At 42.7% G+C, this 11,250-nt stretch overlaps 1 protein-coding gene across 3 annotated transcripts; it reads right to left on the bottom strand.

Moving 5' to 3' along the window:
• Window positions 1-127: 127 nt before the first annotated feature.
• LOC143187867 (uncharacterized) lies at window positions 128-11,060 on the bottom strand. 3 transcript variants are annotated; one of them, XM_076392035.1, is made up of 11 exons: window positions 10,766-11,060; window positions 9,792-9,880; window positions 9,432-9,596; window positions 9,247-9,363; window positions 8,839-9,171; window positions 8,209-8,768; window positions 7,988-8,133; window positions 6,523-7,901; window positions 2,422-6,412; window positions 2,295-2,342; window positions 128-2,221 (listed from the first exon to the last, which is right to left on the bottom strand). In XM_076392035.1, the coding sequence occupies exons 1-9, from the start codon at window positions 10,791-10,793 to the stop codon at window positions 2,495-2,497; spliced, it is 6,735 nt and encodes a 2,244-aa protein (XP_076248150.1). In that variant the 5' UTR covers window positions 10,794-11,060; the 3' UTR covers window positions 128-2,221; window positions 2,295-2,342; window positions 2,422-2,494. The 3 variants fall into 3 exon arrangements, with proteins under 3 accessions (XP_076248150.1, XP_076248146.1, XP_076248151.1); XM_076392031.1 differs by having other exon boundaries at window positions 128-2,342; XM_076392036.1 differs by lacking the exons at window positions 9,247-9,363; window positions 9,432-9,596; window positions 9,792-9,880; window positions 10,766-11,060 and having other exon boundaries at window positions 128-2,342; window positions 8,209-8,725; window positions 8,839-8,902.
• Window positions 11,061-11,250: the final 190 nt, after the last annotated feature.

The following is an 11,250-nucleotide window of genomic DNA, read 5'->3' as shown; positions in this document are numbered from 1 at the left end:
CCTTTCCAACCTCTTAACCTATTAATATTCCGGTAACCTTTAAAACATTTCTTAAAATACTATTATATTTCTTTTCATTTTGTACCGTCATTTATTAATATTTTATATATTTAAAATAAACATTTTTCAATGAACCGAAAATGTAGAAATAAAGTGACCAGTTTTGTAACAAACTGCTTTAATCTGTCATCAATACATTTACAATATATATGTATATATTTATAAGTTTTAATATACCGCTTCCATCCGTTTCATTTTTTTAGCAATAAGGTGGGTTAATGTATGATCGCGGCTTTATTACATTTTTACCATCTTTCTTTTCCTCCCTCATTCGCGAGACCACACACGCACGCAACGGATACATGACCCATACACATCCATACCAATCTCACATACATTTTCCTAACGTTCCCTATATCTTCCCGTTTTATAATCTACCGCGGACGATTCTACAATGTCTTCGACCTTGCAGATCATTTTTTACATCGAGCACATTGTCTATGAAGGATATGTATTTTATATACAAAAAGAAAAAACGAATCCTAGCCTTACGTGCTATTGAATCTATATACTCTACAAAAGATACACCAGCAACAGTGCGTTCGAGATATCATACAGAAAGATCGTTTAAACTGAAAAAGTCACTAAACCATTTCCATCTAGTTTTCCTTCCGTTTCCATCGAACATAAAAACAGGCGGGACAATATTTACGACAGGCTAAAGATCGTGATCACCATCACGAGCGTGTTTATCTCTCGTAATTATGTCTCCTTTACCGAGAAAGAAATTGTGTATTACGTGATCCACATCCCGAATACATCGAAAAAGAGAAATAGACAGAGGATGCCGTGATAGCACAATGGAGGTGGGAGGATGTTAGAGGAACTTTTGATAGAAGGGTACTTCCGGTCACTAGCGACTGAACTTACGCTCTAAGCTGTCGACTAGCCATTAGAAAAGACTATCAAAAATTCCTACGCGATGTAGGCTTATCTTTTATGTACATATGACTACATAGTAAATTATCGAATAAAAGCTAAACGTCCCTTCGAGTTTCCTTCTGATAAATCGTGTAAAAATGTCGAAGTTTGCTATCGTCTCGTGTAAAAATGAAAAGAAATGCGAAATGCGGGGGGAGGATCGGCACCTAGATACATCAGAAAGAGCTTTAAAAATTCACTATTTGCTAGTCAATCAGTAAAAAATTTAAAAAAACAAAAAAAAAAGAAGAAAAAAAGGAATCGCTGATTTTTAAGCGTTTTTACTGTTTGACGTTCATAAGTTTATGATGTTGCTTTCAGACGATCTCGAAGAATATCCTAATCAGAACTTTGTTCTGAGATTATGTATTTCAGTACCGGCATTTTTCACCGGAAAAGATAATAAAAAAACTTCGTTGACGAAAATAAAACAACAAAAATATATTTGGAACGCGATTAGACGCCGACTAACGAAAATAAATTACTCACGAAACTACAAACAAAACTAATGTACTTATTTGCTACTAGTTCCTAGTCAAAATAGATTAAACAACGAAAAATGTTGGTACTGTCTCTTCCTCGGAAGAACAAAGTTCTGATCACAGTTGCAGAGAAGCGAGGCTGAATGGAACAGCATTTACGAATGCGATTCTTGAACCCTCTGATTATTTTTTATATTATATATGTATTTAAAAAATTGTGTACCTCAGAAAAGGTGATTTTTGAGACAGAGAAAATAAAATAGTATTTTCTTGAGAGACATTACTTGTAAGATAATTTACATATGAGAAATATGTTCTACAACAAAAATAGAAACTTTGTCATATAGCAGTGTTTTCTCATACAATACAATCGCAGTTTAAAAGTACATGTCCCTCTGAGAATTTCCTGCAATAACTGCTCTAGAGATAGTTCTCAAATTATGACGATTTAAAGCTTTACATTTGCAGTATCAAAAGTAACTAGTGATAGTCGTGTTCTCAGATGGGCACATACACTAAGTTTATAAATACTTCATCCTTTTCTCGAGTTCTGTCATTTTTGAAATACACATGCAATATCTATGCACCACGATTACATACGAAAAGAGGTTCCTTTATCGCTAGTTCTCGTTCTAAATGCTGTTTCGCTCATCGACTTAATAGGACGGTGTATCCACCGAAATGCCGTCGTACATTCAGACACTGGAGATGTTTGAGAAACCGAAACTCTCAGGTCGGGTCAGGCTGAGAATTATAGCCTGAAATGATTCAGGTTCCTGAAATCCCCTAATCGCAAGACACACTGTCTACTCCCTATAGACTTAGACTCACCGCATACACTCAGGAACACATTTCTAAGCTCAACCCATAGTAGTTTCCCTAAAAATGTAAACAAGATCATATAACAAATCTCGTCTGCTCTAAATGACTTCAAAACCTGTACATATAATTTACCAACCTGTCCCGAGCATCATGTACACCTTCGAGTTCTCACGCACCTTATCAGACACCCTTTACGAGGATCTTAACGGCTAAAGCCAGGACGGTCGATGATGATGTGGCGGCGGCTGGAGCGCATAAAGGGAATGGATGTACTGCTGATACGCAGTCGGATCTACCGTTAAATTGGGCCCGTGTGGCGTGACGTAAGCGGACACAGGGGGCCCATAGGCCGCCGACCGCTGAGCGGAATGGAGGAAGGGATGAGGCGGATAGTTCCTCGGCGGCTGATTGCTGAGCTTATTGCAGGCTTGCTGGGTGGCGTCCGAGACGGGTGGCACCTGGGGTTGCTGTTGCTGCTGCTGCTGTCTGAGTGCCATGCTATAGTAGCTGTTCGGGTTCCTGAACTCGTCGAGGAAGGCGAACGCTGCCACGGCAGCGGAGGCGTCCTTGTCGTAGAAGGGCGAGCTGGTGGTGGTGCTGGTCGACGCGGCGAAATTGAAGGCACTCCCAGCTGGGGGGACCATGGCGGTGTTCTTCAGACCGATCGAATCTGCTGGAGTCCCAGCATACTGAGGGAAGCCTGGTAAACCTGCAGCAGGTTGTGGTTCGGTGCTGACTGCTGTGGAGACGTTACTAACAGTTTGCTGTTCCTGTTGCTGTTGCTTGCTCTTCCTACTCTTCTTCGTCTTCGTAGGCGTGGGCGTGGTGCCTGTGGCCGTGTCTCCCCCCCTGCGGGACATGGACAATATACCCTGACTATTCTTCGCGGCTGCTGTCTGCAGGCTTTGCAGCAGATTCAGGTCCAGCTCCGCGGCCCCTGGAGCTGGGCTGCGCGCGTACGCCAAATGTTCAGGCTTAGTAGCTGGCGGCCGTGGGATCGTCAGCAACTGTTGCTGCTCCTTGCTGGTGCGACCCACCAAGCCTAAACCCAGACGAGCGTAAGCAGGATTCGTGGCTACAGAGTCGGCCAGGTTGCCCACGAAAGCTGCGTCGAACTGGCTGGCAGAAACCGCGTCGGGCTGCGGCAATGCCATTATGGGGTCGAAGCTGAACTGTTCTTGGCCAGTTCTTGCCGAAGTTTCTTGGGATAAGCTTCGAGTCGCGTCAGCGGCCGAGTCATTGTATATGCGCTTCTTTACGGGAGGCAAATTGCTAGCCGAGCTATTTACAGGTGCACTGCTGGCAGTCTTCGAGCTGGCGTCAAAATAGTGCGGGCTGGGATAGACGGGTCTGGAGTTTGGCATGGGGTACCCAGAAGGCTGGAACCCACTCGAGTAGAGGGACTCGTGAGCTGTCAAGTTCTGTTGGAATGCTAGGAGCTGCGACTGATCCTGGGTTGCGGATCTCTGCTGAGCGTACTTTTGCGCGTTCAGAGATTCGCCGAGGTCGGTGAAGCTAGGACGTTCTTGGGAGGACGTTTGCTGTTGCGGTTGCTGCGACTGTTCTTGGCTGCCATGTCTCGCGACGGATCTCTGAAGGTCGATGTTAGGGTAATTGTTCCCAAATGTTGGCGGATACTGATTGGACGACTGGTACAACTGGTGATTGGCATTTAGACTTAAAGACGCCTCTGTTGGGACGGCGAAATTCCTCTGCTGTTCTGCACTTGAGGATTTCTCACCGTTACTAGATTTCAGGTACTCTGTCCTGTGGTCTGGCTCGTTTATCGCAGTCGGTGTTGGTGACTGAATATAAGAATGATTCTGCTTGAAGCCTTGAGAGTAGCTCGATGGCGTTGACGCACTCTGAGGATAATCATCTGAACTTTTGGATACTTGTGGCTGTGGGGTGGTGTAGTTTGTACTCTGTTGAGGTGACGGCTGGGAGTAAGTCGAGGGTTGCTGAGATGACTGCGATGTGCACACAGACTTTTGCTGTGGCGATGGCTGGGAGTAACTGCGGCTCTGTTGAGGGGACGGTGATGGCTGCGTGTAGCTGCGAGATTGCTGCGGCGACGGTGAAGGCTGAGAATAGTTGCCGGACTGAGGTGAGGGCGATGGTTGCGAATAGCTTCGAGATTGCTGAGGCGACGGGGATGGCTGAGAGTAATTACTCGGCGGTGCTTGCTGCGGAGATAACTGTGAATAATTCTGTGGTGTTTGGGGAGAGTGTATGGAGTGGGAGTAATTCGCAGGCTGCTGAGGAGAAGGCTGCGAGTATTTAACAGGCTGCTGCGGTGACGGCTGAGAATATGTAGCATTCTGCGGTGAGGGCTGTGAGTATGAGGGTGGTGCTTGCGGAGAGTGCTGGGAGAAGGTCTGAATTTGCTGCGGTGATGGCTGAGAATAGTTTCGTGGCTGAGGCGACGGCTGAGAATAATTCGCGAGAGGTTGAGGCGATGGCTGAGAGTAGCCTGCAGAGCGCGTTTGGGGAGATGGATGAGAGAAATTTGAAGGCTGAGTTTGCTGCTGAGGGTACACTGGAGGCGGTTGTGGCGATGGCTGAGAGTAGTTTGACGGTGGCTGAGGTGACAATTGAGAGTAACCAGATGACTGTTGAGGAGACTGTGCGTAAGGAGAGTGTTGTTGCTGTGGAGATGGCTGAGAATAGCTTGGCGGTGGTTGGGGCGAATGCTGAGAGTAAGGAGAATGCGGCTGTTGTTGAGGAGACGCCTGAGAGTAGGTAGAGGCTTGTGGCGAAGGTTGGGAGTAATTAGTAGTGCTTTGTTGCGGAGACAGTTGTGAATATTTAGGTGTAGGCGATTGCTGAGGCGACGGCTGCGAGTAATTTGACGGTGGAGGCTGAGGAGACGGTTGAGGATACACCTGCTGTATCGGTTGCGGAGAGTGCTGAGGATAAACTGGAGACGGATTCTGATTGGTTGCTGGTAACTGCTGATTGAAGGATTCATTTTGTGTCGCATTCTGAGGAAAGTTAGCTTGCGGAGAACGTTGGGGGAACGTGGGAGACAACTGGTGGTACACTTCTCCAGAATTTTCCTGCGGAGATTTCTGAAACTGATGAGATTGCTGTGGTGGAATCTGATAAAGAGGCGCCTGCTCGTAAGAAGATGACGGATACGCTGGAGACAGAGGATGATTTTGTGGTGACGGTGTGGGTGGCAACTGAGCGCTGTACCTTGGAGGTGTTGCGTAATAAGGGCTATTATAAGGACTACTTCCCGTTGAGAGAGCGTCTTGATAAAATCCAGCTCCTCTTATCTGTGGCTCAACCGAAGCTATTAGGGGCTGACCTTGCGGAGATCTACCTGAACGTCCAGGCGGCGATTCTTGGGAGAAACTCGAAACTGATTCACTTACACTACTACCACCGGTACTCATTCTTCGCTGTCTACCACAGAACACTTCCTGCAACTCGCTATCCTTCTTCGTCGCACCGTCCTCCGATTCTTCGTCTTTCTTCTTCGACTTCGGTGCCCCAAAAGCCTTGAACCAAGCACTCAAATTAGGCGTCGCTGATTTAGGTTTTTGCCCTTCCTTCCCACTGACTTGGTTGTCTTTAGGTTCCTCTACGACTGTAGGTGTCTGTGCTGTCGGTTTTCCAGATGATATTTTTTCTTCTTTAAGACTAGGCACAGGAACCGCGGGAAGAGTACTCTGGTCCTCTTCTTCGTCGTCATTTGAGAAATTCGGATTTGGTGAGGAAACTAAACTCTTGCAAATTAACTGAATGGAATCTACGTTCTTCAGGACAGTTCCTAAGCTGAGTTTTGGTTCTTCATCAGCATTCTTATTTGCTTGATCGTTGTCGCTAGTTAACTGCACTGCTGTTTCATTGGTGTTAACGTTGGGTAAGTTGAGCGGTTTCTTCAGAAGTAAATTCCCCTTACTTTTGCCAGGCTGCAGACGGTCTATTGTGCGCTGTATTTTTTTTGGTCTACTGGGCCCGTGAGGTCCGAATATCTTGATAGAGCTTGGTCGTTTTCTTGGCGCTTCTACTTTTGGTCCTGAACGACCAGATTCGACAGAAGAATGAAATATCGGAGAATCGCTTCCGGAAGAAAACTCGGAGAGTCTCGGTGCGTCATCTAGCCATTTGTTGATGTCCTATTCAGAGGCAGAAAAATACAATAAAGTGTGTATTATCATGTACGTACATAAAGTATTATAGATATATTTAAGTTATTATCTAAACGAGAAATAGAAAATATTCTTACATGGAGTGTTTGCTCCGTGGCTTGATTTAATGCTTGTATCGAGCTTTCTTCTTTTCCAAACCCTTTGGTATGCTTAGTTTGAGACACTTTCGTTTTCTTACTTTCGCTCGTGTCTTGGTCTTGAGGTTTAACCGCATCATCCGCCGTAGGAACTTTGTCTTCTTTCATTCCTTTTTTTAACTTTGGTCGTTTCGCGTTGGCTTTATCGCTGTCGTGAAAGGTACTACCGTTTGAAGGCACTTTTTTTGAATACACATTGTGAAGGTCGCTTTTCGACGTTTTCTTCTGTTTCTCTTTCTCGCTTTTTAACTTCTCCTCCCGTCGCCTCTCGCTTATCTTATCCTTTAAACCATCCAAGGACTCTATATCCTTGTCACCTATAAACGCAGCAACTTTTTTAGACGTATGCATCTCTTTCGAATCTAAATCACTCTCTAGATCTAAATCTTTGGAATCTATTTCGCTCGATAGCTCCCCGTTCTTCAACTCATCATTCTTCTGTTTTGATTTTTTCTCTTTGTCCTTCGCGCGACTCTTCTCAGACTTTTCATCAAGCTTCGCAACTTTCGACCCTCCTTTATCTTTCTTTCGACTCTTTTTAACTTTGATATGCTGTGATTTGTCTTTGTTTTCCGATGCTAATTCATCTTCTTGGGATTCCATTTTTTTTACTTTGCTTTTTTTCGCATTATCCGTCAATATTTCGGTTTCTTCAAGCTCTTTCTTCTCGATTTTCCTACTTTTACTTTTCGCCATGACTAGAGGCTCGTAATCCTCCTCGAAATCTTCTTTCCGCTTCTTGTTTTCTTTTGATTCTTTCATCGGCCGCAAGCTTTCCACTTCTTTCTTTTGCTGATGCCGCTCTTTACTAATCTTTTTATTCATTTTCTTCAGCTCCTCTGATTCTTTGGATGACAGCTTTTTGGTCTTTAATAACAAATTGTTCACGTCAATGTGTTTTCTTCTTTTCGACGTTATAATACTCGATTCAGACATAGCATCCTCGCTTTCTTGTTCTTCCTGCTCCTCCTCATTTACAGATTCTTCGTCCTTCGCTCTTTTACTCTTTTTCTTCCCTCGTTTCTTCTTTGGGAGCTTGTAGTTCTTCCCCCGTTTTTCTTCATCCTCATTTTTATCGTTCGTTTTAGATTTCCCTTTACTTTCAGATTTGTATGACTTAGATTTCTTGGTCGACTTTTTCGAACGCTTACGATTCTGATGCGGAGAAGAAACTCGAGAAGGACACGACGGAGATGCAGGTGTAGCGAGAAACGATTTTGGAGAAGATGGATCCTCATCGCTGGATGTTTCGGATTCCAAATAGCGATTCACTGCTTTGTCGAATGCGTCTTTCAGATTGAATGCCATCTCTGTGTATTCTATAAAACATAAGATAATATTCACGCTAATGAACAGTGTCAATTTTACATAATTATATACCATATTAAAAGAGAATGATTCTAACCATTATCAGAACCATTGTATTGCCTACAATTGTCTACTATAAGGCGAAAATCACGTTTAAATTCACTTATACTCTTGTATAAGCCACCATCCAGCTTCTCCTCCATAGTGCTGAGATCCATAGGTTTTCGTACCACACTGTAGTATCTGTAAAAAATACTTAGATAAATATTTTGAAGTCTGAAAGCCATATAGGCTGTATACATAATTCTATTGTTCTACCTCGGTGCATATTCTTCGTCCACAGGATCAATGAATGGCCAAGCATCCACATGATCCTTGAGGCTTTCAAGAACTTTGTGCATGCCAACGCGACGTTCTTCTTCTTCGATTCCAAACGAGTAACCATACTTATATCCATAATTAGATGATACATAACTTCCATCGCTATTGCTTCCAATGCCTTTCTTCTTCTCTAATTCTTCCACTTCAGTGTGAATCACAATCTGACCAACAGCAGAGGCTAAAGAATTGTTAGTTTGTCGTCCCTTCTTCTGAACGGGTGGCGAAGACAAGAGCGGTGGTGTCTCTTCTTTAACATAAGCACTCTTCGAGTTCTGTGTCCCCTTTTTACTCCCTTTATTTGTTTTTGTTTTGATCTTCGATCTGACCATGACTGTTTCCATCTGTGTTGTGGGTTCGTGGCTTCGTAGAACTCGCGAACTGTTACGTTGTAATAGCTTTCGTCTTTGTTGTTTTTCTTTCAAGTCAAAAAGTTTAGGGATCTCTGGCATAAAATCTTCGGAGAGAGTACGATAAAGTTTACGTTCGGTATCGTATTCCTGAGACAGACAATGATACTGTTAAGGAAATTGAAATGATAAGGTGATATTTGTTGGATAAAGTATTTACCGAGTCACGAAATTTTTCAACTAAACGACTCCAGTCCTGTTGAGTAAAACAAACAACTTGCCAAACGCTTTCTTTCCCCTCACTATATATTAAACTGTCTTCCTTCTTCTCCTCCTCTTCCTCTTCCTCCTTCGCCACTCTGTTTCGTTGTCTTTTACGCTTTTTATCCCTAAGTTTGTTTTTTTGTTTTTGTGAAATGCTATCTGAAGTATCAACGTAGTCCTCCCTATAAAGTCGAGTGCCGTAAAAATACCAATAGGCAGAATTCTTACGATCATGTCCTAAAGGTTCGACTCGCAGACTATCCGAGTCCAAATTACTCAACGATTGCTCCTATAAACGTAAAATTGAGAATAGAAGAACATTAACATACCTAATTTAAACTTAAATTTATTCTTGAACACCTACCACGTCTTCAGCGTCAAGTCTGAAGTCACAGAGAGCTCTTAGTATTTCTACTTTTTGACGAAGAGGCAGTAACTCAAAATCTACATCAGTATTAAACGGATTTTCACATTTATACTCCTAAAATATAATATATCAATTACTTTAAAGGTTAACAAAAGTATGTAACTCAAACATCATTACTTTACCTGACATTTTTTACGAAACAGTCTGCGAAGAAACATTTGATAATTAAACGTGGAGATGTCATTGCGGGTGTCATTGGGTAAACAACCTTCAAGTAATCTGACTATTAATTCCTGAACTAAACGTCCCTCAGTTCCACCTTCTGTTAATAATGCTTCTTCTAAGTCCTAAAATAATATATAATTAATATATCATAGATAATTTAGAAAGTAACCAATGCAGCAAACAAAAAGTATAGCGCGTATGCATTTATGAACATAATAAAGCTGAAGCATGATCTATTTGGTTTTCTGGAAGCTTAAGCAGTACTAACAAGTTTCTTAAGCCTGCTTACTCACGCGAGTAAGCAGTTAGGTAAGTACCTCAATATCAAAGTCCAGAAGATTGAAGGCAGCCCTAAACAATGAGCAAAAGTGTGCTATACTTGGCACCTCCCACCACGATTGAATGTCTAAAAAAATAAAGGAACAATTAAGTTCCTTGATACTATTCCTCTTTATTAATTTCTGGAATTTCTCTTTTTATGCATAATCAGAATGCTACACTAACTTAAAAGTTTTATATAGGACTTTGTAACTGATAGTACATCATTATACACTAATCAATATCAATAATTTCAAAGTGAAATGTATATAATATTTTCTAGATATCAAAGGAAACTTACTAATCAATAAAATAATAGTAACTAGGTAATATGTCTTGTTGTTTTTGTTTTTTCATAATCATGTAAAAAATATCAATGTATTCAATGCGTTGGTCTCTTTGTTGCACTCATAATACAAAATCAATATATATCACTCATATTATTCCTCATCAACAGATTGCAGATTCTGTAGAAACTTATAATATATAAAAATATGCAAACTATAAAAAGCAAAGTATAAATTACAATATTTCAGAAGCAAAACAAATTTTCATTTAGCTTCAATTTTTTTAACAGTGTCCACAAAAATAGTCTACTAATCAATTGGAAAATAAAACCTTGCATAAAGTTACACAATAAAGGTCCCAAAACACAAACCCTCAAAATAATCAGAGTCAATCACCTCCAACAACAACAAACCCGAACTAACACAATGAACTCGTGCACCTACCTAACTAGAATCACAAACTTAATGAACAACCGAAACCAGCAACAAAAAAAAAAAGAAAAAAAACAACAACAACACAAAAACAATAAAAATATCTCTGTCTAAACTCGGGGTCATTGACAAGGACTCTCGATCGTAAGCATTCGATTCTCGTTAAGGATCGTTCCGAATCTATGAAACGAAAATATAAGAACACACAATTTCTGATGTATGGGCTCCTCGTAGGAGGTGACGACAAGGCTTACCTAAGATCCCGATGAAAGTGGGAAACATAACCCGTCCTGTGGCGGGCAAACCGGGCGAATCACGTCAGGGCGGACGAGGTTGTCGAAAACACCGTGCAGAATTCGCTTTCGAGAATCCCCCCTTTTCCCTCAGCTGCGATATTCTGGCGTCCAGGGGGTCGAGATCCAGCGAGGAGCTAGGCGCAGGGAAAGCTGGGCCGAGCCGAGGGCAAAACACTTCCGCTCGGCGAGGCGGATCGGTCTTAAAACACCGGGTTAACACGCATCAGCGGTCGGCTGCGACACCCACGGTCCTCGTCGAGACAAAAGAGCGGGCAACCGCGACTCCGCATAGCTCGTCCCGCCGCTCGCTCGTGAAACCGAACGATGCGCATTCGGTCCACTGGCAGTTCCCAGCGGCGAGGAACACCTCCAACGCCGATTTATTTTGGCCACACAACACACCACTACGGGCTGGCAGCGATGCGCGCGACACTCGCGACCAT

The sequence above is a fragment of the Calliopsis andreniformis genome, chromosome 2, assembly GCF_051401765.1.
Source record: "Calliopsis andreniformis isolate RMS-2024a chromosome 2, iyCalAndr_principal, whole genome shotgun sequence".
Taxonomy (NCBI): Eukaryota; Metazoa; Arthropoda; class Insecta; order Hymenoptera; family Andrenidae; genus Calliopsis; species Calliopsis andreniformis.
The sequence above is the reverse complement of the archived record's forward strand: the minus strand, read 5'-3'. Positions and strand labels throughout refer to the sequence as shown.